The following is a 23,813-nucleotide window of genomic DNA, read 5'->3' as shown; positions in this document are numbered from 1 at the left end:
TATTAAAAAAATAAGAGGTGCTGAAAAACGATTTAATATCTCCCCCCATCCCCCCCCCTCCACCCCACCCACCCAACAAAAAACCCCACACGCACAGCTACGAAGAAAAAGGTGTTTAAATTTCAGATCAAACTGTGTTCTTATAGCCCTAAAAAGAACATATATTGAGGATTAGACATTTGCTAAAACAAAACAAGTGTCTGGAGAAAGGCTGTGGGTGTGTGGGTGTGTGTGTGTGGGGGGGGGTGTGGGGGGCTGTGGGTGTGTGTGTGTGTGTGGGGGGGGGTGTGGGGGGGGGTGTGGGTGTGTGTGTGTGTGGGGGGGGGGGGTGTGGGGGGGGTGTGGGTGTGTGTGTGGGGGGGGGTGTGGGGGCTGTGGGTGTGTGTGTGTGTGTGGGGGGGTGTGTGTGGGGGGGGTTCTGTGTGTGGTGTGTGTGTGTGTGTGGGGGGGGGGGTGTGGGGTGTGGGTGTGTGTGTGTGTGGGGGGGGGTGTGGGGGGGTGTGGGTGTGTGTGTGTGGGGGGGGTGTGGGGGGGGTGTGGGGGGGGTGGTGGGTGTGTGTGTGGGGGGGGGGGTGTGGGGGCTGTGGGTGTGTGTGTGTGTGTGGGGGGGTGTGTGTGGGGGGGTCTGTGTGTGTGTGTGTGTGTGTGGGGGGTCTGGTGTGTGGGGGGGGGTGGGTGTGTGTGTGGGTGTGTGTGTGGGTGTGTGGGGGGGGGTGGGGGAGGGGATTATATAGAAAAAAGGGGTCTATTTCTTTTTAACGTTAATTCTTTTTAAACGGCACATTTGCACATTTACACAAATAATACATCTTTATTCCCCCAAAACAACAACAACAACAACTACTACTCGGCCACACGTTTAATGGGAGTTCCCCCCCAACCCCTCTCCCCCCCTCTCCCCCCCACAGTATAGAGGGGTCACAGTGACTCCGCGGCTCTGGAGCTGTTTTGCACCGTTGATGGTCGAGAGCTCCAAATGTGGCGACACATCAAAGGGACAGAGAGGGACCGCGACCCCAACCCCGACCCCAACACCGACCCCAACACCAACACCGACCCCAACACCAACACCGACCCCAACACCGACCCCGACCCCAACACCGACCCCAACACCGACCCCAACCCCAACACCGACCCCAACACCACCAACACCGACCCCAACACCGACACCAACACCGACACCAACACCAACACCAACACCGACACCAACACCGACACCAACACCGACACCAACACCGACACCAACACCGACCCCAACACCGACACCACCGACAACACCGACCCCAACACCGACCCCAACACCGACCCCAACACCGACCCCAACACCGACCCCAACACCGACCCCAACACCGACCCCAACACCGACCCCAACACCGACCCCAACACCGACCCCAACACCGACCCCAACACCGACCCCAACACCGACCCCAACACCGACCCCCCAACACCGACCCCAACACCGACCCCAACACCGACCCCAACACCCACCCCAACACCACCAACACCCACCCCAACACCGACCCCAACACCGACCCCCAACACCGACCCCAACACCGACCCCAACCCCAACACCGACCCCAACCCCCCCCCCCCCCCCCGGGCTGACCTTGTCCAGGCAGTTGACTTTCTCGATGGGGTACACGATTTTTCCACATCTGGCGCACTGGGGGTTCATTTTCTTCGCCTTTTTTTCCCCCCTTTTCTCTCTCTCTCTCTTCCCTTTTTCTCTCTCTCTCTTATCTCTCTCTCTCCTCTCCCCTCACCCCCTCCTCCTCTCTCTCTCTTCTTCTCTTCCTTTTTTTAAAAATCTATCTCTCTGTCTGTCTTTCTCTCCTCCACCTCTTCTCTTCCCTCTTCTCTCTCTCTATCTCTCTATCTTTCTCTCTCACCTTCTTCTCTTCCTCTCTCTCTCTCTCTATCTATCTTTCTCTCCCCCTCTTCCTCTCTCTCTCTCTCTATCTTTCTCTCTCACCTTCTTCTCTTCCTCTCTCTCTCTCTCTATCTTTCTCCCCTCCTCTTCTCTTCCCCTTTCCCCCCCTCCCTCTCCCCCTCCCTCCCCCTCTCTCTCTCTCTCTCTCTCTGCTTTTCTTTCGTGTCCTTTTCTCACTCTCAAATCGTTGAACGCAAAGCAAAAAATCGCTCTTTTTCTTCTTCCTTTTCCCCTCTTTCCTTCTCTCTCTCTCTCTCTCTCTCTCACCTTCTGTTCTCTTCTCTTTTTGTGTTCTTTCAGTTTCTCCCTTTTCTCTCTCTCTCTCTCTCTCCCCCTTCTTCCCTATTATTCTCTCTCTCTCTCTCCCTCTCTCTCTCTCCCTCCCTCTCCCCCTCTCTCTCTCTCTCCCTCTCTCTCTCTCTCTCTGTGTGTGTCCCCCCCCACGACCTGACCACAGAATAAAACGGGAGGAGCCCCCAAAAGAGCGAGTTTTCGACGAAAATTACACGTTAAAACAAAAGTTAGCAAAGCACACACGTTTCAGGATGAGGGAGGAGTGAAAGGGGCGTGGAGTGGAGTGGAGTGGAGTGGAGTGGAGTGACTGCACTTCCCGACAGAAAACCAGTTGGGAGTTACAAAATAACGTGTGAGCGGAATGAACAAGAATCGCTTTGAGTTGTTTGCGAAGGTGGGGCGGTGGTGGGGGGGCGCGGTCGGAAGAATAAATCGAGAAGAAAACCCCCGAAGGATCCCCGAAAACCTTGGCCCCTTTTTTGATCCGGCAACGATTCGCCCGCGGATTCCACGCTCAGACCACTTTGCCGCCGCTGCGGCGTTAATAATCCTTGCATTTGATCCAGCGCCGTATCCGCGTCCTCGGAAGCGCTTCACGGAGTATACTGGAATCGTGGATCGACTGTCCGCACCATTAGGATTTTTTTGGAGGGGGTTTTGACCCCCTCCGCCCCCCCCCCCGAAAAGCGATCCGGCGATCGACTAACGGTTACGCAAACAGAGGCGCGCGCGCGCGTGTGTGTGTGCGTGGAAAACCCGAGCCCTTTCACTTGCGAGGGGAGCGTGCAAACCGTTACGCTAAGGATGAAACGTTAACCCGACCTCCCCATCTGTGCCCCGTTCGGGTGGATATTAATGATCCCACGACGCTGTTGGCAAAAGAGAAGGGAGTGTCCCCTTCTCCCCCTCTCTCTCTCTCTCTCTCTCTCTCTCGGCAATCTGCTCAGCGATCAAACCGAACTCCATCACCGACCACCCGCAGTGTTCGATCGAGTGTTAGATCTGTGAGCAATGAGCCCAGACAGGAGACATTTCGTAAAGGACCTTATAGCGGTGCGTCATGTTTGAAATGGGATTGAGGCAATCGACCTGGAACGATACTCTCAGTAACAACAACATGTATTTACATAGCGCCTCTCACGCAGTTCTGATGAAGGGTGTTGGCACCAAAACATTGACCCACTCTCCTCTCTCCATAGATGCTGCCTGACCTGCTGAGAGCGTTCCCAGCGACTTCTGTTTTTGTACCAGGAAGTATTTCTTTACCCGGGAGTAATTAACAACAAGAGCAACTAGAATTTATATAGCCCCCTTCATTGGGAGGAGCACCTCAAGGTGCTTATTAATGACCAGAACGGGGTTACCACAAAAGGTGGTTGAGGTCAGGACACATGGATTCAGTTAAGAAATAGCTCGATGTTGTGATGGGGGAGGCTGGTAGGTGAGGATTCTGGAGGGTGAGATCAGGTAAGGAGAAGGCCCTTCTTTATTCCAGTCTCCCTTAATAACAACAATATTCCTTGCCTTTGACACAGCGCCTTATCACGTCGTTGAGTTGAGACGTCACAAAGCGCTTCACAGGATAGACTGTAAAGTGGAGCGACTGTGTGTTTTGTGGGCGAAACATGTGAGGGAGCGGATGGCGTCTGTAATCTTAACTGTGTGGCCGGATTCCCAGACAAAATGAGCAAAGCTGTGCCGAAGGACCCTGAAATGTAAGCGACTAAGGAAGCCAGCCTCGCCACCGGGGGGTCCCTGAGCCAGCTCAGAGACCAGGGATTAGCTTGTTGTTTCCTGTGTTACCAACCAACAAATTAACATGTGAATTAGGCCCCTTCCCTCCCTCCCTCCCTCCCCCCCCACCCCCCAGGTCACAGACACTGGAAACAACGAGAACATCGAGCAGGAACCTCGGATTCCGATTTCATCCAGTTTTTTTTTAAGTTAAGACACACAGAGATCACAGCGAGAGCTGACCACGTTACACTGAGCTCTAAGTATTTTTTGCACTTAATTACTTCCTTTTAAAGACTTTGACCACCGCCCCCACCCTCCACCCCCCCAGGAAGCCATTGTCGCCTGGAGCTCATCACTGCCCTCTCCTGGCCCAAATGTCCATTTCCTTTCTTGTTCGATGTACCATCACCACAACAACAAATTACATTTACAGCAGCGCCTCTCGTGTCGGGGGCACGACCCAAGGTGCTGGACGGTCAAGGATTTAGCCCCGAGCTAGGGCTTGGGATCAGGAGGTGGGGGAGGGCAGGGAGTGGGGGGGGGGTAAGAGGGTGACCGAAGGGGCGGTCGAAGAGGAGGGTCTTGAGATGCGGCTTGAAGGAGGCAAGGTAGGGGACGAGGTGAAGGGACTGTGGGATGGAGTTCCAAAGAGTGGGGGCCGGAGGGGTGGGTGACGTGGAGTAGGTCAGAGACCACTGAGGGGAGCAGCAGACAGGTCGGTTTGGGGTTAGCAGGTCACAGAGGTAGGGAGGAGCAAGGGCTTTGAGAGAGAGAGACGTCTCAAAGTGCTTCATAGAATATACTGTTAAGTTGAATTGACTGTGTATTTTGTCACTATATTTTGCCAATCGGTCACTCGTTTCATGGCTGTTCGTGGGATGTTGCTGTGCTTAAATCGGCTGCTGTGATCGGGTACAATAACAGTCGCTACACTTCACAGTAAATACCGCGAAGCGCGTTGAGTTGCTTCGAGGGTTATGTAAATGTAAGGATTATTGTTGCTGTAGCTCTCCACCATACGCCCATCCCTGGCTCCTTTTCGACCCATCTTCGAAAACCTCGTCAGAACCTCTCTTTGACCGCGTTTTTGGGTGAACACCTTTAAACTCCCTTCCTCTCCTCCGTGCGCGTGGATTACCCATCATCTCCGCGAAGAGTTTTGAGACGTTAGTCAATGTGAAAGGCACACTCGACCCAATTTTTCTCTCTCTCTCTCTCACTCTCTCCTGCCTCCTTTTTCCATAGATGGAGTTGTGAACAGCCAACCTGCACCTAATATTCTTACCAGATAAGCAGGGTGTGTTCCTCTGGAAAGAGAGAGGGAGAGAGCACATTCCAATGAAATTCCCATGTGTAAATCATTCCCATGACTCAGTCTGGTTTGGATACTGTTAAACACAGCGATGGGTTTCCGCATGTGTCAGGGTTAACCGGACGCAATTGAGAGCAAGAACAAAGTAACTTCCTGTGTGCAGTAAGCGGCTGAAACAGGATGTTTAGTTTCATTTTTTTCCTTCCAAACTTCGAGCAAAATATTACAGCTTCTTGGCATTCCAGGGGCTGGGAGGACATAGCAATCACCGCAAGCAACAAACACCCAATTTGGCTGAGTGACCGAATAAAAATAGAGGGGAACGTGTGGACATCAGGTTTTTTAAAGAAAGATTGAGAGAGAGGGGGGGGGGGGGGGGGGGGGGGGGCGAGGGATTTTAGCAGAGAGTTGTTGAGGGTGTGGGGGGAAAGGGCAGTAAAATGGGGGCTGAAAGCCTCGCTCTTAAAAAGAGCAGTGCAGACACGATGGACCGAATGGCCTTCTTCCGCGCGGCTAATTGCTCGGTGGCCTTGCCTTCAGCCACTACGCCCCGAAACTCTGGAACTCTTTCCCTCAATCCCTCCGCCTCCCTCACCACTTTCAAATCCCGCCTAAAAAAAACACCTTCCTTTTTGGCCGTGCTTACGGCCACCTCCACCCTCCCTCTCCCCCAGGCTCGGGGTCAGACTCCACCACTGTCAAGCGCTTCGAGGCACTTCCCCGCGTGAAGGGCACGATATAAATGCAAGTTGTTGTTGTATGGTTCAATCATAGAGACAAAGGCTCAGCCTCTGATGGTGGGGTGGAGGGAATGAGGAGCGAGTTGGCCCAAGGTAGTTGGGTGGGGGGGGGAAGTGAGGCTGGAGAAGATCAGTGCGGTGAGGGTTGGGGAGTTGTGTAGGAATTTATAAGTTGAGTTGATCTGCTGGGAGAGGACTAGACAGCGGAGCTGCTGAGACTGCGGTAATGGACATGTGTAGCTTCATACGGATAGGCAAGTATCAGTCAAAGGTGGTTTGTGGGACATGGCAACCAGTTTTACTTGTATAAAAAGTCATTACACCTGGGAATAAAGACTTGTCAAGAAACTTTGACGTGATAAGGCACCATAAAAATACAAATGCATTCTTAAGGTATAAATGTTTGACTTATCTATGAAGCAAGGTCCAAGAGGTAAACGTGTTGAGGTTGTCAAATACGATCAGATGTCCTGCTGGGTCAATAATACATAATAATAATAATAATAATCCTTGCATTCGATATAGTACCTACAATTCTAAACATCTCAAACAGCTTCACCGGGAGTTGCTCTGAGACTGCAGAGACTGTCAGATTGTTAATGCGTGAGATGGATAAACTTCTGTAGGGTGAATGATCTAATTTCTTTGTGTCTTCTGTTCATTTCTTGTAGGTACCCCTTCAGTGTCAACCTGGCACAGTTGATAGCACTCTCACCGCTCAGACAGAAAGTTGTGGGTTCAAGTCACAAGTCAGGACTTTGAGCTCAGAGTCATTCATTTCATTCGTCGCCTTTGCTCAGCTGTCTTAGGACTTCTACACATCTCTCGTCCCCTCTGCTTCACAATTGGCAGCCATGCTTTCAGCCACTGCACCCAATCTCTGGTACTCCCCGCCTCAGTCCCTCTAACTTGCCTCCTCTTTGCCCGTCTTCACATCACACCAGAAGGCTTTCCTCTTTGTCTGTGTTTTCAGTCACCTCCCCTTTCTTTCTGCTCAACACCAAGCCGCCCGCTGTTCAGCACTCTGAGGCGCGTGACAGGTGCTGTATAAATGCAAGTTGTTGTTGTAGGATCATGCTCCAATGCAGTGCTGGGTGCAATATAACTTGATCCAAATCAAACGTGTGTTAGTAGGTCTTTATTGTCAATCGAAAATCAATAATCTACCACTGTAAAATCACGCACTTTGTCCCACTCCCAGTGTCCTTTTGTACTTCCTGTCCTTCTCCTTATTGGGCCGTTCATTAATTTTCTTAAAGGATATCCAACACTAGAGATGCACTGCGTTGTCAGAGGTGCAGTCCTTCGATGAGATGTTAAACCGAGGACCCACCTGCCTGCACATTAAAGCTGTGGCACTACTCAAAAAGAGTTCCTCCGAGTTGGTCGTTCACTTCATGGCTGTTTACGGAATGGTACTGAGTGCAAATTGGCTGCTGCCTTTGACTACAAAATACACAGTCATTACATTTTGTCCACAAAATATACAACCAATTCACTTTACAGTATGTTCTGCGAAGCATTTTGTGATGTATTGAAGACGTGATAAATCGCTATATCAAATGCAAGGATTATTATTATTATTTATTCTACAGCATATCATGTGAAGATGTTCAACGTCATGGGAAGGTGCTGTTTTAAATGCAAGGATTATTATTCTTTGTGGTAACCTATCATTCCCATCCTTGCCCAACTCCACTGGCTTCCCATCAAATCAGAGGATACAGTTCAAGATTCTGACCCTTACCTTCAAAGCCCTCCATGGCCTTGCTCCCCCCTACCTCTGCGATCTCCTAACCTAACCCCCTACCATCCTGCCAGCTCTCTCAGCTCAGCGGGCTCCAGTCTGCTTCACGTCCCCCACCTCGCCCGCTCCACCATTGGCTGGCAGGCCTTCTGCTACTCTGCCCCCACCCTCTGGAACTCCATCCCACAGTGCCTCCGCCTCACCCCCTCCCTCACCTCCTTCAAGACCCGTCTCAAGACCCTCCTCTTCAACCGTGCCTTCGATCACCCTCCTTCCCCCCGCCCTCCACCCTCCCCAATCCCGACCCCCAGCTCGGGTCCAAAACACTGACTATCCAACGCCTTGGGACGTCCTCCTGATGTGAAAGGCACTATGCAAATGTAATGTTGTTGTTGTTGTGTGAGTCCTATAGCTCAGTGGTTAGAGCACTCGCCGAGCTACAATTCCCAGCAGGACGAAATGTTGGGCAAGTTTCCTTACTCCGCACGCCTCTGTTTATAGGTAGGAGAACGATTGTTAGTGAATTGGTGGATCGCTTTTCCGGGGGGTGGGGTAACAATCCCTCCAAAGAAAAAAAAATCAATAAATTTGTCATTTCAATCCACGACTGTTTGTGGGACGCGAATGTGGGCAATTGGCTGCCGCGCTTCTCCCAGAAATACACAGCCAATTGGCTTTAGGGCATATTCCGCGAAGCACTTGGCGACGTCCCGAAGGCGTGAGAAGGCGGTGTATCAAAATGCAAAGATTATTATTATTATTATTATCATCATCATCACCATCAGCATCATTGCTCTTTATAGATGTAACTGCTGCAGTTCATGTAAACCCCGGAGTCCAACAGCAGGTGGCGCCCAAGGTGCCTGACGTCACTTGCCCGAGCAGCCGGCCCTCGTCACGTGACGGTGGCGCCTCCGCCTCGGCGGCGTCAACGTCGCGCGTGCGGCGGCGACGATATATCCCATGGTCCTCTGCGCTCGTTCTCTTTTCCCTTGAACCAACATGTCGAAGAGAGGTGAGTGACCGGGGGGGGGGACGCGCAATCCGCTGCCATCGGAGGATTACGTGGCGAGGACCGACATTTTACCGACCCGATCATACGCTTAAACCCTCGGACTGTCGTCTGGCGCCCGTATTGGTAACGAAAACCAAAGCTGGAAGTGCTCGATGATGAGCTTCGGGAACTGTCCTCCCGCTCCCCCGCCCGGCGGCCATCTTGCGGCCTCTCCCTGGTCCACAGACCGTGTCGGCGCCCCGGGAGTTTCGGGCAGCTCTTCCCGCCACTGGCCTCCTGCAAGCCCGGCGGCGGCCTCCGCTCCCTTTGACTCCCTCTCTCTCTCTCGGGCAGAGCTTTGGCCGCGCGGCGCCGGGAGCCCCGGGGGCTGAGCGAGGAGCAGGCCTCAGGCTGCCACATAGGGGAGTGAGGGGGGGGGTCTCACACACACACACACACAGGCCGGAGGTGGGGAGAGACACACATGGGCTTGGGAGGGGGGGTGAAAGGGAGGGGGGGGGTGAGAGGGAGGGAGGGAGGGGCTCACACACAGTCTTGTGGGGGGAGAGAGACACAGTCTTGTGGGGGGAGAGACACACACACAGTCTTGTGGGGGGAGAGACACACACACAGTCTTGTGGGGAGAGAGACACACACACAGTCTTGTGGGGAGAGAGACACACACACAGTCTTGTGGGGGGAGAGAGACACAGTCTTGTGGGGGGAGAGACACACACACAGTCTTGTGGGGGGAGAGAGACACAGTCTTGTGGGGGGAGAGACACACACACAGTCTTGTGGGGGGAGAGAGACACACACAGTCTTGTGGGGGGAGAGACACACACACAGTCTTGTGGGGGGGGAGAGACACACACACAGTCTTGTGGGGGGGGAGAGACACACAGTCTTGTGGGGGGAGAGACACACACACAGTCTTGTGGGGGGGGAGAAACCAGTCTTCGGGAGACAGGAGGGGGTAAGAGGCAGACATGCAGTTGTTTTGGGGGGTGGGGAGGTCACACACACACACAGCAAAAAGTTTTAGAAATAGTTCTCAATTTTTCTGCAGAAAACAAGTGAATTGCGCAGTGGGGGTTTTATTTCCAATCGTTTGCTGATTTTATTTGGAATAAATTAAAAGTGGGCCCTGTCCCAATTTTGTGGAATTTCTCACAATAGAAAGTTGGGGCCAAAAAAGCTGCCTCGACAGTGGTTTCAGTCTATTTGTTGTTGTACTAAAAGTATTGCAGAGGAATTGGACAGGAATCTGAAGTGATCTGAACAATCACTTCAGATACAGGGAAGTTGGTACCTGAGTGTTGAGAGTTTATGTGCGGTTGGGGTTAGTATGATTATTGCGGTGTGTTGTTTAATGGTGTCCTCTCTCTCTCTCTCTCTTCATCGAGGACGTGGTGGTTCGTGTGGAGCGAAATTTCGCATCTCTCTCGGTCTCCCTGTGGGAGCCGTGATCAACTGTGCTGACAACACAGGTAGGGAGGCGTTAAGTACCAACCCATCCCTGAGTCCCCAAGCTTCGCCTCGCCAATCTGTGCCCAATACTCTGCGGGATTAGGTGGTCCTCACCTTCAAAGCCCTCCGCGGCCTTGCTCCTCCCTACCTTCGTGACCTGACCCCCTACCAACCTGTCCACTCAGTAGGCTCTGGCCTGCTTCATGTTGCCCGCCCCATCATGGGGTGTCCCTTCAGCCTCTCTGCCCCCACCCTCTGAAACTCCATCCCACAGTCCCTCTGCCTTACCTCCTCCCTTGCCTCATTCAAGATCTTCCTCTTCGAACGTGCCTTTGGTCACTCGCCTACCCCTACCATCCACCCCTCCTGATCCCAACCATCAGGTTTGCTGTGGATTCCTGACTGTTCCGCACCATGGGGCATCACCCTGATGTGAAAGGTGCTAATACACATGTAATTTGTTGTTCAGTCCCTCTAGGGAGAGTGCTCATTCCTTTCTGGGCATTGACATTTCCACACTAGCTGGCATACATTTGTGGAACTCTGTCTGGTTTGGAGACTGTGGGTGGTGGTGGGCTTGTACGTGTGTCGCACATCCGGCAGACCAGAAAAAATATGCCCTGCGCAGTGTCCCACAAACAGTGAATGGCTGGTTGTATTTGGGGGATTGTTGGCCAGGGCATTCCAATGTACTGAAGGCTTCCATATTGAATTGGCTGTTGGTTACTGTATCACTGGTGCAGCAAAAGACCACCCTCATTACAGAAATACCCTATTGTAGTTTTAACAGAAATGTTTCTCCTGTTTTCTCACTGTTTGCTTCAGGGGCCAAGAACCTCTACATCATCTCAGTCAAAGGGATTAAGGGGCGCTTGAACAGACTTCCAGCTGCCGGTGTTGGAGACATGGTTATGGCAACAGTAAAGAAAGGAAAGCCCGAACTGAGGAAAAAGGGTGAGTGTGGAAACATAAACCTGCTGAAAGTGGAAAGGCCAGGATCCCATGTGATATAAATCATCCAGGGGGTCTCTTTGTCAGAGAAGCGAGGTTAATGATCAGTGAAGGAATAGGAAAGTGGTTTGTTTCCTCTTGGGTCTGGTTAATGGTTGGGGTCTGTGGGACTGAAGCATTAGTTGAAGACCAGGGTAGTCGATCTATTTTATCCTAGATATGCTTTTTAATTTGTGTTCACTTTACATCTCGTACACTTCAATTTACAAGCCTTTCACACTGCGCTGGGAGAATTTGGGTAGCAGAACTGGTTTATTTGTTTGTTTGTTTGTATTTTGGGAATAGAGAGAATAGGAGACGTTGTGCTTGGAGAAAAGGTGGAAACTGTTCTGACTACACTCGAATCCTCACCGAGGCTGAGTTTGGATTTTTAGAAGGTTTGCAGACCAGACAAAATCATTCGCTGGGCCGGTTGTGGCCCGTGGGCCGCCTGTTGGGCCAGCCTGCTCTACATCAGAGGCACTATATAAATCCATGTTTTATTAAACTAGGACCAAATGCAAGCAAAGGATGTCCCAGCGAGGTGTTATATAATCAAATACAATTGTCCTGCTGTGGATGTGTGTTATACCTTTCCCTCTGACCTGAGAGATTATGGGGTTGGGGGTAAAATAAATTCTTATTAAAGCACAATTAGAACTACACAGGGCTATCACACGTTTTTAAAATGACACCCATGTGGTCGTGCAGGATATTTCTTGGTTCACCCTCCCAAACCCATTTGCTGAGTCTATTCTCGATGTTTCAGTGAATTTTTGAGAGGGGAGAATAATGCATTGCTTTTGGGTGAGATAGCAGCTGCTACATGCTGTTGAATCTCAATCCGCGGTGTGACAATTCAAATAGTAAACCTGATTCCTCTTTGTCAAGAGAATAGGCTGAATCTCGTGTGATACAATACAAATTTACTTTGTGTAGTCGGGAGGACGTCCCAAGGCGAAGGACAAAGAGTGATATTAAGCGACTGAAGTATCTCCCCACCCCCCGCCCAGTGTGGGAATATCGGGCCATTCATACTATACATTGAGTCAGTGGATCTCAGCCGAGTGTTACAGTGGGCCCTCGCTAGTGAGAAAACTGCTTCTGGTCTCTCTCTTACAGTTCCTCCTGCACAGTCATTGTGTGGTTGAGGACAACGTCAGTGTCTGTTAGGTTGAAGATGTTGTGGAGACTTATGAGGTGCCAGCGCCTATTAAATGTGCCCTAGTGCTGTTAGCACTTAAGTGCTTAGTGTGACTGTACCTGGTTTCCAATTCCATAAATCAGGATCTGGAAAAAAGATCTGGAGGGGACAACCCAAAAGGGCGTAGATGCAGTTCCAAATAGCGGAGGCAGAATGGATTAAAGCTCACCCATCAATGATGGGATGGATTGGGAGGGCAAGATGTTGCAGACCAGTGTTTACTGAGGGTAGGATAGTGCGGGGCGCCAGGGGAGTCTGTGACTAACACAAGGATTCTGCAGAGTTTTTGATGGGTCAAATAAGATTACATATTAGCATTTTGCTGAGGAATCTCATTTTGTAAGTTCTGATTGAGTAACTATTTCAGAGGAAGCTGAGTGTTGCTTTTGGTGCCTTGTGTTACAGTCCATCCGGCGGTAGTGATACGGCAGCGGAAGGCATACCGAAGAAAAGACGGCGTGTTCCTCTACTTTGAAGACAATGCGGGGGTAATAGTAAATAATAAAGGTGAAATGAAAGGTGAGGAGTTTCCCGTTTAATAGTGGGCAATGTACTTCACTCTTCCAGTATGTGCTTTACTCTACTGTTAATGACCACATTCATGGGATTATTTCTTTACCCACTTTTTTCCCTTTCTGGAGAAGCTGGATTGGCTGGGTATTGCTCCACAGGCCTCAACAGCCACCCAGTAATTCGAGACAGTATGAGATCAGTGATTTGTGGGAGGGGTAACTGGGTTCTCGCTCCTTAGCCCAAACACGACGAGACTAGATGTAATGCTCCAACTGAATTTAATCAATGTGAAATCCACCAGCCTGTGTAAAGTTTATCCACACTGATAAAGCAAGGCGATTTCCTAGCCCAGGCTGGACTGCAACTATGTCAGTAAGTGTTTTGGGGCGATGCCATGCCATTCTTTGTGGCCAGAGCAAAGGTGGTGAATTTGAACTTTTGAGAAATCACCTGTGTGGCTGCCATTTTGTTTTCTCTTTGATTGACGCACAATCTTTGAAGACATATGTAGATGTGTGTACTTTTTCTTTAGGCTCTGCAATTTCCCTCCTAAAAGCACTTACTTTGCCTGCTCTCAGTGGCTGGGTGAGTTGTCAAGGAAGGGTAAAGAAATACATTACCTTTGGGTGAGATGGGAGCTACACTGTGCTCCTGAATCTCAATCCGTGGTGTGACATTTTACAACCCATTAAATCCCCAAATGTGCTGATAATTGTCTTTTGTGAACATCATGAAGGTACCAATTATAAGCATTCAAATACAGCGGAATCAGCTTTTGACGGTTGCTGGTTAACCCTGGACATCGGGTAAATTGAACACAGCACCCAGCCCAGATTCATTTGTATTCTTACCTGTTTCAAAAGGCCGATTAATTCGAACCAAAGTCCAGGCAAAATGCTAAGCTGGTCACCGCTGAATTCACTCACTTGAGCCTTCTGTGTGTCGAGCTTTCGGCCATGAGGGACTCCGGGATGGGAGGAGTTAATTACGATTGACAGCTGGACTCCTGCCATTCACTAGCGGCTCAAGGCTGCCAAATCACCTCAACACCACCGCTAATTGGTCCCCTTCCCATCCAGTGGGAGGGAGGAAGTGCTGCCGCTCCTCTGCTGAGCGGGGAAGTGATCCGGCGATCGACTAATAACCGGGTTCCTACTTACTGCCAGGTTAACAGAGGCGTGTGGAGCAAGGGAACTTGCCTAAAGTTATCGAACCCGGGTCTTCTCGCTTGCGAGGCGAGAGCGCTAACCACTACGCTACAGGACTCCACATTATTGTAAGTTGTTGTATAAGTGAGCTTCCTGCTCCCCTTCACTCCTCTGATGGGCACTAACAAATACAGGTGTCCTTTTTACCCTGAACTGGCTCGCTCATGTTTGTGTTTCTTCTGCTTCCAGGTTCTGCAATCACAGGCCCCGTTGCCAAAGAATGCGCAGACCTGTGGCCCAGGATCGCCTCCAACGCAGGCAGCATTGCTTAAAGCACCTGTACAACTCAATAAATATGTTCCCCTCAACACTTGCTGTGCCCTTTGATTTATTTGGGTATCGATAAGCATATACCTCTCTGTAAAGCTGTTTTGTAGTTCTGCAAAGGATGTTTGTAATCAAAGGTATCACTGATCCTGTGTCTTTTGTAAATAATAATTAAACATTTAATAGATTTCTTTCTGTAGTCCTTGCATCTCAATATGTACATTTCAGTCCACTGCAACCTGCACGTTAGGTAAGTCTGTGCAGATTCATTGGCTTTTCCATACTCCCATCTGCTTTCTGGCAGAGAGCTGCTATAATGTTTATATAATATATATATTCTAGCGGCACATCCCAGGGTAAGATCTCTATGGTAGTTCACGTGTGGGGCGGTACCGTGCCATTCTTTGTGGCTAGAACAAAGCTGGTGAATTTAACTTTTGAGAAATTACCTGTTTGGCTGCAATCTTTGAAGACATCTATAGCTGTGGTTAGTTCTTTAGGCTCTGCAATAATATAAATCCCTGGATTTGCTGGTAATTGTTTTTTTTGAACATTATGAAGGCACCTGTTATAAACATTGAAACACAGCGGAATCAGCTTTTGCCAGACCCCAATTAAGCCCGGACACCTGGTAAATCGAATAAAACACCCGGGCCCGATCCATTTGTATTCTTACCTGTTTAAAATATGCCAGTTAATTCGGATGAAAATCTGGGTAAAATGCACCGTGAGTTGCTCACTTCTGTGTGTCGAGCCTTCAACCATGAGGGACTCCACACTATGGTAAGTTGTTGTATAATTGAGCTTCCTGCTCCCCTTCTCGGTGGTACCACTTCACTCCCTGATAAGCATCTGTACAACTCAATAAATATGGTCCCCTCAACACTTGCTGTGCCCTTTGATTTATTTGGGAAAGTTGAGCAAAATCTAGTTCGGTTTTGTATTTCTGCAAAGGATGTTAGAAATTAAAGGTACCAGTGGTCCTGTGTCTGTGATTAATAATTAAAGCAGAAATGGGAGTAGGCTATTCGATAAGATCATGGCTCATCTGTACCTCAACTCCCAATTACTCGACCTTGCCCCATATCCCTTAATACCATATCTATCCATCTCAAAACTGTAAATGGATCTAGCATCCACAGACTTTTGGGGGGTAGAGTTCCAGATTTCCGCTGCCATCCAGGTGAAAAACTGCCTCCTGATTTCCACCCCTAAAAGCCCGAGCTTTAATCTTAAGATTATGCCCCCTTCTTATGCATTCCCCACCAGAGGAAATAGTTTCTCTGTATTTACCCTATCAAATCCCTTTCTTATTCTAAAAACCTCAATCAGGTCACCTCTCAGCCTTCCAAATTCAAGGGAATAGTCCAACTTTATGCATCCTATCATAATTTAACCCTTTAAGCCCTGGTATTCTAGTGGATCTGCACTACACACACTCACAGAGCCAATATATACTTCCTGAGGTGCGGTGTCCAAAGCTGAATGCAGAATTCCAGATGAGGTCCAACCCAAACCTCTATATAGTTGAAGCATCAGTTCCTTTTATATTCCAGCACCTTAAAGTAAAGGTAGACATCCCATTAGCCTTTTTGATACTTTTTTTTTGCACATGTGAGCTCGTTTTTAGTGATTTGTGTATCTGGACACCCAAATCCATTTGCTTCACAGTTTTCTTCGTTCCTCACAGTTTAGCAAATATTCTGTTTTGCTATTTTTGGATCCATAGTGAATGACCTCACACTTCCCCACATTGAATTCCACCTGCCACAGTTTTGCCCACTCACTTAATCTATCTTAAGTCCCTTTGTATCTTCCTGCTCCCATCTACACAATTTACTGTGTAGTTTCCTAACTTTGTATCATCTGCAAATCTGGATAGAAAACTATTCCTTCATCCAAGCCATTTATATATATATAAGAGTGAAAAACTGAGGACCCAGTACATACCGCTGGGGAACACCACTTGTCACGTCCCGCCATTCAGGGAATATTCCATTTACCTCTAATCGGTTTCCTGCCTCCCAACCAATTACCAAGCCACGTTACCTCCGATTCCATGTGCTTTTATTTTTACTAATAACCTGTTGTGTGGAACCTTACCAAATGCCTTCTGGAAGTCCATGTAGATGGCATTTAATATTTAACATTAAACATTGAATAGATTTTTTTTGTTCTGTAGTCCTCGCATTTCAATATGTACATTTCAGACCACTGGAACCTCTGCACATCAGGTGAATCCGTGCAGATTCATTGGCTTTTCCGTACTTCATCTGCTTTCTGGTAAAGACCTACTGTAATCAAGAATCTGGCCGCACATCTATGCAAGTAAGATCTCTGTCATTTCCCGCTGATAGAAGAACAAGCTGTAGTGTGAATGTAGTAGTTGAATTGTGGGCAGATTTTCAAAAAATGCTCACAAAAGATGTTCAGCTTGAACCTTTTTACTGAGAATGTCAAGTGTGCTGTGTTTTGCATAAATATTCACAATGGGCTTCAACAAAAAGCATCTTTGTCCCCTTCTCAAAAAAAAACATGTGGCAATTTGGCAGCAGCTGTTTCTTGCATTCCTCAGACATGTCTTGAGTGCCCTCAGCCGTCCATGGCTTTTCCGCATGGTTGTTCTAAAACAATTTAACATCAACGTAAAGACCACATTGTTGGGAAGAATGAGGAATGAAATCACTGAACGTTTCCAAACATTCTGCTGGATGTCTGACACGTGGAAACCCATCACTGTTGCTTGACAGTATCCAAACCAAACTGAGAATTCCACGCATCCCACCTACACGTGGACATTCCAGAGAATGTTGGACTGGAATGTGCACTCTCGCTGGAGAGATGCATCCTGCTTACCTAATTCTGCAAAGTATTAGGCACAGATTGGCAAGAGCCAAGGCTTGGGGATCCCAGAGTGTGTGTTCGGGTACTGCTGGAATCTTAACCAACTAAAACAGCACAGCTGCCATTGATATCACTACCCTCTCAAGCTTTCCTGCTGCTTGTCCAGCTAGGACCATCCTACCCGTTAGGGCTTTGGCTTGTCCTGATAAAACTGCACGTCTCACCTGAACGAATCCTTGCTCCCAGTGACTGGTCCTTCCCTCTCAAGTCCTTTTGATAAACCGGACTGGCTGGGCTTAAATCAGCAGTTCTCTGGAGTACTGTGTACCCACCTGGCTCAGAAATCGGTCTTCAAACATAGCCGTGGAGGGTTGACTTGATTCTGATATTCCATTACCAGCCAGCTCAGCTGCAAGAGGGTACGGCCTTATCTCCCCCCAGTGGGTAGAAGTGGTTTCTAAAAATCAGTGTGGTGAGAACCAGTTTGCATGTGAGCACAGTCTAGACATAATCGTCTCTTTATTTGCAACTTTAGTTCCTGATCCAATCAATGTACTTGGATATAATAATCCATACATTTGGTACAGCGCCTTATCACATCATTGAGACAACTGAAAGCGCTTCACAGAGTATATATAGATAAACCAGTTGTGTAGTCTGGTAGCTCAGTGGTTAGAGCACTCGCCTCACAAGTGAGAAGACCTGGGTTTGATTCCCGGACAGGGCGAAATATTGCGGAAGGTTCCTTACTCCACACGCCTCTGTTTATCTAGCAGTAAGTAGGAACCTGGTTGTTAGTCGATTGGCAGATTGCTTTTCCGGGATAAGAATCCCTCAAAAAAACGTGGTCACTCAATGTATCACTGCTGTGCGCAATCCCTGCCGCGTTTCACCAACAAATATACAGTCAATTCGCTTTACGGTATATTCTGTTAAGCGCTTTGATACGACTAGAAGATGTGATAAGGTGTTATACCAAATGCAAGGATTATTATTATTATTATATGGAGAGAGATCCTCTCCAATTGAACATTGCAAAGCGAACTTTAAATAGTTCATGTAAGTCCAAAGGAGAAAGATGAGCAAACATCAGTGAATCTCCTTTTTTTTAAAAAAAAATAACATTTGGTTTGGAAGGAAAACAGCTTTGTTTTAAATAAAAAGGTAACTGCTGTACACTGTGGTAGGAAGTGATATTTTTGTGGACACAGGGGGTTGAAAAAAAAATGCTGTCTGATTTATAACCAGATTTAAGCTTAAATACAAACGTAATAATGATTTGCTGTCTGCTACTGTGACATTTTTTTACACAACTGAGTGAAGTCAGTGCAGCTCATGGTTTGGGGTTTGGGTCTCACAGACTTGCCCACCTCTTTGCAAGGATGAGTGGGTGCCATGAGCTTGAGCTCCTAAAAAGGGAAAAGGGGTTCGTTCTGGATGGCATTGCCACCAGTTTCCTGGCACAGGGCTACAACAAGGTCAACCCCAAACTCAGCGACGTGATTCCCCCTTACAACCCTCAGAAGGATCCCTACGCCAAGAACAGATTTGAAAGCAAAGAAATGAGGGAGTTCCTCAAGAAAACGAACCAGGTAAACGAGTCGAGTTGCAACCTCTGGGCTTGGGCAGGTTTTGCAAAACGTGTGCATCTGTTGTTTCCTCGATCCGTTCGGGAGGATGAAGTGTGTAAGTGAGCAAAACGAAGTGTGTAAGTGAGCAAAACGAGGTGTGATTGCACTTGTGAAGTCCACACTACAATTAATTGCACAACACTGGCAAATGGCACCACATCTCTCCCAGTGAGTACAAGCTTTGATGGTATCGTTGGATGAATCGCACTACCACTACTGACAATTTTTTATATATATATATATATAGAGAGAGAGAGAGAGAGAGAGCTTTGGTGCTTTATTAGTGGATGTGGAGAAAAAGAAAACACATTTCGTTATGTGACAATAACAGCCAAGAAATGAGAAATAAGTGGTCCAAGACTGGAGCCCCTGTGGTGTATGTATATCAACTAGTGATTATGCTGAGACAGATTGAGAAGCTATTGAAGGAAATAGAGTTCCAATGCTGGAATAGACAGGAATAGAACCAAAAAACAGCAGACTTACTGAAGGGCATCAAAGAGGAGAGCCGACGAAGGAAATTGGAATGGACAAAGGCAGGAGAGAGCGCGAGGAAGATGGGAAGGGATAGGGAATCTTGGTCACAGAGAGAAGGTTGTGATTGTAACAGACCAGCGGCACACTGCTGGAAGGCAGACAAGAGAGTCTCGAATAGAGAACGCCAAGAGGAATGGAAGAGGAGTTGGGAAGTGACAATACATTCTCAATACTTTAGAGATATGATGGGCAGAGTGCAAATAATAATAATATTCCTCACGTTTGATATCGCGCCTTGTCACGTTATTGCCATCTCAAAGGGCTTTTCAGGATATAATAATAATAATCCTTGCATTTGATATAGCGCTTTTCACGTCGGGAGGACGTCCCAAAGCGCTTCACAGAACACACTGTAAAGTGAATTGACTGTATATTTGTGGGCGAACGCGGCAGCCAATTGCGCACAGCAATGTCCCACAAACAGTCGTAGATTGAAAATGACCAATTTATTATTGTTTTTAGTTTTGGAGGGATTATTATATGTTGTAAAATGGATTGTCTGTGTATTTTTACAGCCGCTGGTTGTGCACAGCAATGTCCCACAAACAGCCACGGAGTGAGGGACCAATTTTATTTGGGGGGTGGTTGGCCAGGACACCAGGAGAGAGACACTCCCTTTTCTTTTTGAATATTGCCAATGGGATCTTTAACATCCACCTCAACAGGTAGATGGGACCTCAGTTTAACGTCTCATCCGAAGAATGGCACCACTGACAATGCACAGTCGAAGCTGATACTCCAATGCACCAGCACTGCATTGGAGCGATCCTCTTAAACTGTATGATTCATACAGCATAAGCTGAACCCACAATCTTCTGACTCGGAGCGGAGAGTGCTAGCACTGCGCCAGGCTGCCACACGTTAACATAGACTACGAGAGTTAAAAGCCTCAAAGTGAACCTACTGACTCAGAGAGTGCCACTGACTGACCAGACTGATAATATTAATATTCCTTGTATTTAATATAATGCCGCATCATGTCTTTGAGACATCTCAAAACGCTTCACAGAATATACGACAAAGTGAATTGACTGTATATTTTGTGGGCGAAATGCCAATTGCGCACAGCGGTGTCCCACAAACAGTCGTGGATTGAGTGACCAATTTGATACCCTTTAATGATCTTTCTTTAGATGGATGGCGGTTCTTCAAGCGGTGGTTGGGTGGTGGATTATTTTTATAAGTATGGGCCGGTTCAGTTCTATTTGGCCAAGAGAAACGCGGCTGGAGCAGGTATGTGTTTTAAATCATTTATATTTCCCCATCTCACTCGCTGTGTTTTTAATATCAGTTCAGGTCTTTCAGAATGTGTGTCGGACCCCTTGGAGGAATGACATTAAATCGTGGTTTATTGTGATAAAGGATCACCTCATACCCACTTATCACCAGGCAGGATTTCAGCTGTTCTGCTCCCCCCTTTGGGATTTAATCTTCCTTCCTCCACACACCAATCCCCCCGCCCCACCACCACCAACCCCCACTTGACCTGTGGTTACAGGTATCAGAAGTAGGACATTACCTGGAAAGGATCCTTTCCTCAAGACAGATTTTAAGTGTTATTGCTGCGAGCAGTTGAATAGCAACCACTGAATAAAATGACACAGTGGTGGGGGGGGTCTTTGGTGCCTGGCAACGTGCCATAGCAATGGCATACATCTGATCTCATTACCTGTCTCTTGTTAGGTATCGCTATACCTCTGCAACGAAGCAGATATTCTGAAACGTTCTTAAAGGTTATTGTTTGTGCATTCAGTGGCTTGACAATGTGTTGCCACTGGAGATAACAGGGATATGTGTCTCATGTAGGGAGACGGTCGAAGGAGGAAGTGTTGATTCTTTCAAACACAGATTTAGATAGTTTGCTTTTAGATAGTAACATTATGGGATACAGTGCATAGATAGTTTGGGACGTGTTCCATGCGACTGCCAGGAAGGTGGAAGGCGAACTAGATGGACTTTGGTCTTTTTTTGGTCGAGCATTTCTTATGTTCTCATGCATTTCACTCTGGAAAAGCAGTATTTGGAAAGGTATTGCGCTGGGTTACTAATGGGAATCCGGTAGGCTGCTGTGCGTGTGAATGCTGGAGCGTATTGATCACTTTCGACCTTGTCAGACACCCTGGGCTTTGCCAGTTTTTTGTGTGCATTAACAGAAGCCGCCACAAACGTTTTCTAATTTGATCTAGCAAATTGCAAAGAGGAGCCAGCAAAGGTGGTTTCACAGAGCATTTCACAGTGACAGGTTCAAACTCTGAGCATATGGGTGGGGGAAGGTGAAGTGACCATAGGTGTGGTCAAAGAGATAAGTTTTAAAGTGAGATTTAAAGACAGATGTAGAGGGGGTGAGGAGGAGCAGTAGAAGCAGGGAGTTCCAGGCGTTTGGGGCGTCGAAAACCAATGGAGATGCAGAGGGTAAGAAGCAGGACCGAGAAAGCAGAGAAGTGGGGTTTAAGAAGATCAGAGAGATAAGGAGATGCTACAGTGTGAAGGGGCTTATAGTTGAAAAGGTTTGAGATGAGACCCACATCGCTATGATTTGGAAAAAAAAATTGCTGTAAAATATCTCTTGACAACATTACAATGATAATAATAATCCTTGCATTTAATATAGCGCCTTATCACGTCGTCAAGACATCTCAAAGCACTTCACAACATTTACTGTAAAGTGCAGTGCCTGTATATTTTGTAAGCGAAACACAGCAGACAATTGCGCGCAGCAGTGTCCCACAAACAGTCGTGGATTGAGTGACCAAATTATTATTATTTAATTTATTTTTTTTAGGGATTATTACCCTCAGAAAGTGATCCGTCAATCGATTAACAAGCGAGTTCCTACTTACTCCTGGGTAGACAGAGGCGTGTGGAGTAAGGAAACTTCCCTAAGATTTCACCCTGCTCAGGAATCAAACCCGGTTCCTCTATCTTGCGAGGCGAGTGCACAAACCACTACGCTGCAGGACTCCGACTTGACAATGGACAAGCTGACACGCTGATATCTTTTTTTCCCAGGTCACTCCTTTGAAGCGATAGGTGCCCACCGTCAATATCTGTCAGATGTTAAACCTATGGTTGGATACAGTGGAAGATTTGGATATAGAAGAACAACACCTTGGCTGAGGGAAAAGTCATCTTCATTTGGAGAGGTCACCAACCTTTCACTGTACTAACACCCCTGCAAATAGTGAAGACGTTTTGGACTCGGGTATTTTCAAAGCAGGCAGGGACTTTATTGTGGTGCGTTACTTGGAGACGAACGGATCATGAATCTTTCACCATGACTCGAAATCAGGACAACGGCAATCTGATCTGTATGACAACAACAACTTGCATTTATGCAGCACACAGCCAATCTGCTTTTTCGTCCAGTAAAACCTGATGACAATCACAAAATGTTTTTCCAGTTCCCTTGTCCGTAAAGTTATATTTTGCACATCAACCGCTTGAACTGTTTCTCTGTAGGAACCAGAAAAATATGCCTGTTGCGTGATAATTTTCCGACTGCACACTTTCCTTCTGGTATCGACTTCACATGTATTCTGTTTAATTGTGTACATTTGGAATGATGGTCCATTGATTTGTTCAGCTCTCCCGTCCATGGTGTTGGGGTGGAAGAAGGGGGAGGATGACAAGGCGGCTTTTCCGACTTTATTTTTAAAATAATATTCTACTATGCAGTGTAACGATTTTGTATTATATCAGTGCTGACACAGGAGTAAGAAGAGCTTTTAGCAAAAGCGCAGGCGTTTGACAAAACATGACTGCAATATTGCCCTGTTTGCTCTGCACCAGAAGGAAAGTAAAACAGGTCGGTTTAACTGCTCAAAAATAAACTTCACGGCACTTTATCTTTTTAACTTATTCTCCTTCCTAATTCTTTAACTCCCATCCAAGCCTTCAGCTCAGAGGAAGCTGGGGAAGCACTGCACTCAGGTGCCCTCCTTCGGGTGAGGCATTAATCCGATCTCCTGTTCAGGTGACGTTAAAGATCTCCCAAGTCACTGTTCGAAAAGAGAAGGGAGTCTCTCTCTCCTGGTGTCCTGTCCGCCAACTCTCCATTTAAAATTGGCCACTTGCTTCACGACTGTTGGCGAGACATTGCTGCGTGGAGTCCTGTAGCTCAGTGGTTAGAGCACTCGCTTTGCAAGTGAGAGACCTGAGTTCAATTCCAGGCAGAGGGCGAAACCTTGGGCAAGTTTCCTTACTCCACACAGAGCCTAATAATAATCCCTCCAAAACCAAAAACAATAATAAATTGGTCATTTTCAATCCACGACTGTTTGTGGGACATTGCTGTGCGCCATCGGCCGCCGCGTTCGCCCACAAATATACAGTCAATTCGCTTTACAGTGTGTTCCGTGAAGCGCTTTGGGACGTCCTCCCGACGTGAAAAGCGCT

The 23,813-nt window shown here is 47.8% G+C and overlaps 3 protein-coding genes and 1 non-coding gene across 4 annotated transcripts in view; 3 read left to right on the top strand and 1 right to left on the bottom strand.

The window, feature by feature from the left end:
* Nucleotides 1-1,728, bottom strand: part of lasp1 (LIM and SH3 protein 1) — a 44,445-nt gene extending 42,717 nt beyond the window's left edge. The window contains exon 1 of the mRNA XM_042343206.1: nt 1,607-1,728. Coding sequence (XP_042199140.1) covers nt 1,607-1,675 — 69 coding nt within the window. The 5' untranslated portion in view covers nt 1,676-1,728. The remainder of the gene's footprint in view (nt 1-1,606) is intronic.
* Nucleotides 1,729-8,742: 7,014 nt separating this feature from the next.
* On the top strand, nt 8,743-14,597 carry rpl23 (ribosomal protein L23). The gene is given in 5 exon segments (NM_001292779.1): nt 8,743-8,775; nt 10,161-10,244; nt 11,050-11,178; nt 12,824-12,937; nt 14,329-14,597. Coding segments are annotated over 5 exon segments (423 nt in total). The 5' UTR covers nt 8,743-8,762; the 3' UTR covers nt 14,412-14,597.
* Nucleotides 13,475-13,610, top strand: LOC121850667. The gene has a single exon (XR_006085703.1). It is a non-coding gene; the product is annotated as a small nucleolar RNA SNORA21 (small nucleolar RNA).
* Nucleotides 14,598-14,917: 320 nt separating the features above from the next.
* Nucleotides 14,918-23,272, top strand: LOC103190204 (uncharacterized protein C17orf98). The gene is made up of 5 exons (XM_007910907.2): nt 14,918-15,189; nt 16,617-16,734; nt 18,611-18,842; nt 20,552-20,651; nt 22,428-23,272. The coding sequence occupies exons 3-5, from the start codon at nt 18,633-18,635 to the stop codon at nt 22,583-22,585; spliced, it is 468 nt and encodes a 155-aa protein (XP_007909098.1). The 5' UTR covers nt 14,918-15,189; nt 16,617-16,734; nt 18,611-18,632; the 3' UTR covers nt 22,586-23,272.
* Nucleotides 23,273-23,813: the final 541 nt, after the last annotated feature.

The sequence above is a fragment of the Callorhinchus milii genome, unplaced genomic scaffold (genome assembly GCF_018977255.1).
Source record: "Callorhinchus milii isolate IMCB2004 unplaced genomic scaffold, IMCB_Cmil_1.0 Scaffold23, whole genome shotgun sequence".
Classification (NCBI taxonomy): domain Eukaryota; kingdom Metazoa; phylum Chordata; class Chondrichthyes; order Chimaeriformes; family Callorhinchidae; genus Callorhinchus; species Callorhinchus milii.
The sequence above is the reverse complement of the archived record's forward strand: the minus strand, read 5'-3'. Positions and strand labels throughout refer to the sequence as shown.

Excerpts from the sequence above, each read along its gene's own strand:
- LOC103190204 (XM_007910907.2), top strand. The coding sequence starts at position 18,633 with ATGAGTGGGTGCCATGAGCTTGAGCTCCTAAAAAGGGAAAAGGGGTTC. Across the intron at positions 18,843-20,551 it reads TCCTCAAGAAAACGAACCAG|ATGGATGGCGGTTCTTCAAG; the intron begins GTAAACGAGTCG and ends ATCTTTCTTTAG. Across the intron at positions 20,652-22,427 it reads GAGAAACGCGGCTGGAGCAG|GTCACTCCTTTGAAGCGATA; the intron begins GTATGTGTTTTA and ends TTTTTTTCCCAG.